Consider the following 7,194-nt stretch of genomic DNA (forward strand, 5'->3'; position numbering starts at 1 on the left):
TTAAGTCGTTACAAATCTAAAAATATCTCAAAAAATTTAAAATTTTCAGAATTTTGAAAATTGTTTTCAAAATTTTTATTGGGATTTTATTTCAAAATCTCAAAATTGTTCTATAATGACTTGTAACGTGATTATTATTTTTGGACTCGTATGTTTGCAAGATATTTTCTTATCATAAATATATTGTTTTAACAATTTTTTATTTTAAATGACTTTTAATAACCCGTACAACTCAATTCAGTCTGATCCAAACCGACGAACAAATGGTAGGGTTATGTTGCATTTTTATTTTTTAAGGGTCGGGTTATAAAATTCATATTTTGGGTCGGGTTAAAAAATTTCAAACTTTGGATCGGGTTGCGAAAATTCATTTTAACGTGACCAACCCGACCTTTGTGTCACCTCTAATTTCCAGTGAGTAAAATCATTGATGATAATCTGTGTATTTGTTGTAAAGAGTTGTGATAGGAGGGTCCTTAATGTTGTTGTAGGAGACCTGTTCGTTCAGTTTTCTTATAAATTTTTAATGGGAATAACGGTCGGTGGTATAAATACAAGTGTTTTCAGTTTGATGACCAAATTGCAAGTTTCAAGCCAGTTGAGTGACCCAAATGCCGCATCCGTTGACTGTACATGCCACGACATATTTATTTAAGCCAAGTCACCAAGCTTAGTCAGCATTCCGTTAAGTTTTTAACGGAATGTAACGGTGAGTGACCTGGATGAAAAGTTTTAAGAGTAAAATGATGTGATTGAAAGCTTTTTGAGTTGGATGACCCAACTGCAAGTTTCCAGTCAGTTGAGTGACCCAAATGCCATTTAACCCATTTATAAAATAACATCGATTACAAATAAAAAACCGATATCTATAACCTATTAGACATCTGTTGTATTTAAAGAACCGATGTTAATTTGAACAATAGACATCGATTATTTTCTAAATAACCGATATCAATTTGAACAATAGACATCGATTGTTTTTTAAATAACCGATGTTAATATGATAAATAGACAACATGTGTTTATTTTTGAATTGATGTTATTGCCTTGTTTATATGTGTTAATATCCCTTTATTAACATCGAATATTAGATAATGTATTAACCACAATATTGAAAAACCTTAATTCTCAAAACTCAACCAATACATATATATTATTACTTAATTGAATTTAAGATCAACAAATTCTCAATGTGTACAACTAATATCAAATATGTTTATCATTCTAAACAAAGTACAACTAATGTGTAAAATCAACCATATTTCAATTTCTAGTACTCAAGTCATCCCCTTTCATGCGGGTGGAGAGGTCCCCTCTCGCTGCAACCTCAGCCCTATAGAATCGTGCGAGTTCAGCAAGCATCATTGGGTGGAGAGGGAGCACAACAACAAATTCAGCAACAAACTGTTTTGTGAGTTCCGGCTTGAGCATTTGATTCCAGATTACCAAAGCCCATTCACTAGGTTGGTTAAGACCATAAGCCTCAGCAACAATTAGTGCCACCTGAAAACGGGATTGCTCGACCAGAGCACGTCTTGCATTAGTTTCCGATAGATTTAGCCACTTGAAATCTGGCATTCGGATCTGGAGGGACACGAGGGAAGCCCGAGAACAGGCAACATGCGTTTTGTTGCCAGCGTCAATGGAGGAGTGAACTTCAGCAGCTTCAATGTAATAGCGCATCGACTCTAGGAGGTCTTCATTTTGATCCTTGTCATAGCAATAGAACCACTGCTGAGATGATTGCTGAGCTCTCGACTCCAGAAGAGAAGCAGTCTCATGCTTCATGTCAAAATGATTATAAACCTGTAACATCAAGAAAACTTTGTTAAATGTAAAACCTTCCATGCATGTGAATTTCTGAGAACCTGAAGAATTTCCGTCTTACAGTGTACCAATAATTTAACACTGCAACAGTTTTATTTCATACAAACTTGTAGGACCATATTATAGCTCTAAAATAGCTAATTCACGGGTATTTTTCACTTTTGTATAAATTTAGGACAAAATAAGATGTGGGCAAAGAATACTTTTTTGAAAAGGTCTAACAATCTGCAGAGATTCAATAACATTTTATTGAGCTTGCTATTTAGAAAGACTAGTATGATATACAACGGACTGAATTTATACTCTACATAGTCTATCAGACGATCAGGACACTAGATTGGCCTATGTTTAATGTTTCCGTATCAATAATGCATGAAAGTAGTAAATATCTATAACCCAGGATACTAACCATAGCAAATGCATCAAGGTCATTCAGATTAAACTGCTTCAGTGATGTCAGAACAACCATTCGAAACCCTCTAACAGCCTCAGCAGTGCTGGAGTTCGAGTCTGCAGCAGCTGAATACTTCTGAAAAAGAAGATCTAGCTGCCCGTTCTCAATAAGAATTCCTAGTATGAAGTTGAGCGCATGAAAGTTCCCAACACCAGTTATAAGACGAGCCAAACATGAAAAATCACCTTCTAACACATAAGCTTCAACCCTGGTGGCTGCAAGGGCTACTAAAACATCAACTCTGTCAAGACAAGCTGATGACTTGTAAAAGTGGTGGGACAGTATTAGAAGTTCAACCTAAAAGATCATAAAGATGAGTGAGAACTTAACTCCATAAAGTAAAGAGAATCAACAATTTAACTAGATTCAGGAGTCTACTCATCGATTACTAGGAAGCTCCATTGTTAGGGCTAAGTATATTATTCTATTATATCATATCCATGCCCAAAACAAGAATTTTCCAAAAAAAATCATAATGTGCAACAAATACAAACTTAAGACGATTTTACAATTCACTTCATCTCATGATATATGACACCATTTATCATTTCAAGGTCACAAATAATGTACCTCACAGGCATGTGGTATTTCCTGCCCAGTAATCACTAATCGCATCAGAGCATGGCCAATTTCAGGTTCTGAAGGACATAGATTTGCCCACTTAAGAAAGTCTGAAAATCTCTAAAGCAGAGGGGCAGGTCCTTCCTCTTTCTGAGAATCCATATATCCCCCACGGTGTGCAGCCAATAAGCCCTGCAAAACAACAAATTACCTATAACCATCTTTCTAGTTTCCGAAAAGAAGTTACACAAGAGATTGTACAGCTTAAAATGCATAGGAATGCAGTGTCCAATATACACCGAACTAGGTAACTTAGCAACTGATATTGCTTAGAGTCTGCAATATTTAGGTTGATAATTGGTCTTATAACTCTAGTTATTTACACCCTTCAAAGCACAACTTCTAGGTCTCAGCACATAGACTCCGTAACAGTCATGATACATGAGTAACTATAATTTCACATTTACACAGAATCATCAAAAACTGTTAAGCTACGCACTCCAATTCCAAATCACGAATAAGCATACAGTAATAACTATCGAAAAAAGTTCCTATTGCTGAAACACGCAAGAGCTATCCTTAACATCAGAAATTGAAACAAACTACATAAACCTATTTTCATCAAAAAAGGATGAAAAAAGAAAATACCTTCGGGGAGCCAACCGTAACCGACTCTCGAAAGCGTAAGAATAGAAGTCATCAAAGCAGAAGCAGTGGTCGTGTGATAGGGTTGCATCGAACTCATTTCAACCGGACAACTACAAAACACACACAAATATCATCACTGTGTGTAAATAATAAACGTAATAGCACAATATAAAAGGCAAGAGTGTGTGTAATAATTAGTACCTGAATAAACGAGTGGAGAGAGATGGCTTTCTGGTGGGCATATGAAAGGGAGACGGAGAGGGGGCGGCGTTGGTTTTGGTAGCAGAAGCAATTCTCGACAGTGCCATTATCCCCTTTAAAATCTTTCCCTTCTTCCTCATTTATATTGAGTGACCTGCTGGATTTCTTAAGTTCCTTTTCTCTCAAAAGCCTCTCTAGTCCCGTCCTCAAAAGCCTCTCTAGACAACCTAATTGAACAAATTAAACCTAATTGAACAAACAAACCTAATTGAACAAATTAAACCTAATTGAACAAACAAACCTAATTGAACAAACAAACCTATTCAGAAATTAGGGTTTCTCGTAGATGGGGTTTGATTAATTGTGGGTGTTCTTCAATTTGGGGTTTAATTGAGACCCTATATACTTGCAATCAACTGATATGTTGTGTGTGTGTGAGAGAGAGAGATGGAAGAGAGAGAGAGAGAGAGGGAGAGAGAAGCAGAGAGATAGAAGAGAGAGAGAGAGAGAGAACCATAGAGAACAGAGAGAGCTCAGAGAGAGAGAGCAGAGAGAGTGAGAGTGAGAGAGAGCAGAGAGAATGAGAGTGAGAGAGAGAGACAAGAAAAAGAATTAGGGGGAAAACAGGTTTTTTTTTGGTTAAAGGGGGAATATTTGGGGAATAAAGGGGGGAAAGTTTCCGCGTGTTTTTTTTAATTTTTTTAAGTTAACCATCGACAACGGTTGTAAAATACAACCGATGTCTATAAAGCAAAGACATCGGTTATATAGAAAACCGATGTCTAACTAACGTTTCTCATTTTTGAAAAATAACTATAGACAACGGTTATTTTCTCGACCGATGTCTAAGACAAGCAGTAACATCGGTTTTAAAATAACCGATGTCTAAAAAAACTTTAACATCGGTCGTCTGAGCAACCGATGTCTAAGGACCGATGTCTATTGACATAATTCTAGTAGTGGTTGCTCGAGAGACTCAGTTGTACATTTAATTGGGGCCATTGCGGCAGCCGGCAGGTTTTGAAGGAAATTTGTTAATAACTCCGGTGAGTGGGGCGGCTCCGTCCGACACCGTTCCTGGACCTTCTGGGTGTTGATGAGGTGTAGCTGTTGGTTGGGTATCTGCAAAACAATACCGGGAGGGGGGTTTGGCTCCCACGGCGCCTCCGATGTAAGAATAAGAATAGGGTTTTGGAGAAGATGAAGATGTATGTATGTAATAGCAAGGTTGTTGTGTGTGTATATGAATGTGAGAGTGTGAATGTGTAATAGTGTGAATGTTTTTTCTAACCCCTAAACCCTTCATCTTTGGGGGTATATATAGCCCAAATGTAGGGTTTAGGGGTTGTTACTTCTAGATCAGGGCCGTTGGTTCTTGGGGGCGGAGGACGCTTGGCTTGGGTGGATTGCCTACACGTGTCCAGGGGAGGACCACCTCCAGGGTGTCCTAACGGCCTTCTGACACGCGTCGTGTTTGTCTGATATATTGGTTGTTGATAGCTGTCACCGTCACGTGCCCACGTGCCCTTCCCTGGCGGGTTGTGGAGTGTGCATGTGCTAGCTGGGACCCCCCCTCATGGTGATCTTGGTCCTGGTCCGGATCCAGGTAGGCAGGTGATCCAGGTCATGGGATGGATCCTGGTAGGCAGGTGATCCAGGTCATGGGCTGGACCCTGGTGAGCAGGTGATCCAGGTCATGGGCTGGATCCTGGTGAGCAGGTGATCCAGGTCCCAGGTTGGATCCGTGTTGGGAGATGATCCGGGTCATGGGTCGGCCCCGGGCCTGGTCTCTCCACTTGATTATTTTGGGAGAGGGGGGTCTTGGTCCATCGATTGAGCCTGATACCCTTTAGGTCCAGGTTGGATCCTAGTCAGGTTACTTATACCCTGTCATTTCCCCCCCACTCCCTTATGCAGATTTTCTAGATGAGGGAGTATAGTATTTTCAAATAGCCGTTGCTTTTGGAGAAAAATTATGATTCTCTGCTGCCCCCCAATCCGAATCTGTTGTATTAGATGACAATCCGGATTATTGTAGAAGAATTTTGTTGCTTTAGAAAATTTCCTGTGCCTGGTTGCCCCACAATCCGGATCTGGTGTAGTGGATGCCAATCCGGATTAAGGTATAAGAATTTGGCTGCATTAGAAAAAAATTATGCTCCCTGGTTGCCCTCCAATCCAGATCTGGTGTAGCAGAGACCAATCCGGATTAAGGTAGAAGAAATTTGTTGTTTTTGAAAAATTTCTGCTCCCTGGTTGCCCCCAACCCGGATCTGGTGTTGTACAGACCAATCCGGATTAAGGTAGAAGAAATTTGCTATTTTTAAAAAAATTATGCTCCCTGGTTGCCCCCCAATCCGGATCTGGTATAGTAGAGACCAATCCGGATTAAGGTAGAAGAAATTTGCTGTTTTTGAAGAATTTCTGCTCCCCGGTTGCCCCCCCAATCCGGATCTGGTGTTGTAGAGACCAATCCGGATTAAGGTTGAAGAAATTTGTTGTTTATGAAAAATTTATGCTCCCTGGTTGCCCCCAAATCCGGATCTGGTATAGTAGAGACCAGTCCGGATTAAGGTAGAAGAAATTTTCTATTTTTGAAAAAATTATGCTCCCTGGTTGCCCCCCAATCCGGATCTGGTGCAGTAGAGACCAATCCGAATTAAGGTAGAAGAAATTTGATGTTTTTGAAAAATTTCTGCTCCCTGGTTGCCCCCCAATCCGGATCTGGTGTAGTTGATTCCAATCCGGATTAAGGTATTAGAATTTTTGACAGTTGTACTCCTAGAAAAGTGCCCCACAATGATTATGGGGTTTAAATGTGATTGATATATGTATATGTTTATATATGCATATATTGTAACTGCTGGATAAGCGAATCCTCGGCTTCCACGTGGCAGAGGAGTTACTCCCTCTTGTCCCTATAAAAGGCTGCCTACTCCCTTTGTTTTCTTTTTTATTCTTCCTCAAAAATGAAAAGTCACCTCTCCCTTCTCTTTTCTCTCTGAATTTCCTTGGATTTCTTCGGAGCTTTGGCGTTTTTGCTGCTCGATTTTTCACCGTCGTTCCGCCGTTTCTTAATCTCGCTTCCGATTAACTTGTAAGCCTCTCTCTTTCCGTCTTTGTATTTACCGTATTTCTCTTCGAGTTACTTTGGTTTTCACCGAATTTTACATGCGTCGATCTGTATTCTTCTTCGCGGATCAGTGTTTTTGTTGTGTTTTGTTTTTGATATGACTATTTTTCGTTGTGCATGTTAAGATCTGATGGTTTTTTGGGCATTTTTTGCACGGGGAATTGGGCTTTCGTGTTTGATTTTGCTGGGTTTTTTGGGTTTGTTCTTAATATTCTTGAGGAAAATATTTGCATGTATATGTTTGTTTTGTATATTTTGCTTTTTGATTCTCGATGTAAGTGTTTGTGGGTTGGGGTTTTATTTTGGACCCGGGTGGGGGTGTAGATCCTGGATCCGTGGCACCTGTTTGGTTAGAATTATATGAACGTGG

At 39.5% G+C, this 7,194-nt stretch overlaps 1 protein-coding gene across 1 annotated transcript; it reads right to left on the bottom strand.

The window, feature by feature from the left end:
• Nucleotides 1-1,263: 1,263 nt before the first annotated feature.
• Nucleotides 1,264-3,028, bottom strand: LOC141696119 (uncharacterized). Its single transcript, XM_074500305.1, has 3 exons — nt 2,852-3,028; nt 2,237-2,578; nt 1,264-1,806 (listed from the first exon to the last, which is right to left on the bottom strand). Exons 1-3 carry the CDS (start codon nt 2,894-2,896, stop codon nt 1,264-1,266), a joined length of 930 nt encoding a protein of 309 aa, XP_074356406.1. The 5' UTR covers nt 2,897-3,028.
• Between the last annotated feature and the right edge of the window lie 4,166 nt (nt 3,029-7,194).

This window comes from Apium graveolens, chromosome 11, assembly GCF_009905375.1.
Source record: "Apium graveolens cultivar Ventura chromosome 11, ASM990537v1, whole genome shotgun sequence".
NCBI lineage: Eukaryota > Viridiplantae > Streptophyta > Magnoliopsida > Apiales > Apiaceae > Apium > Apium graveolens.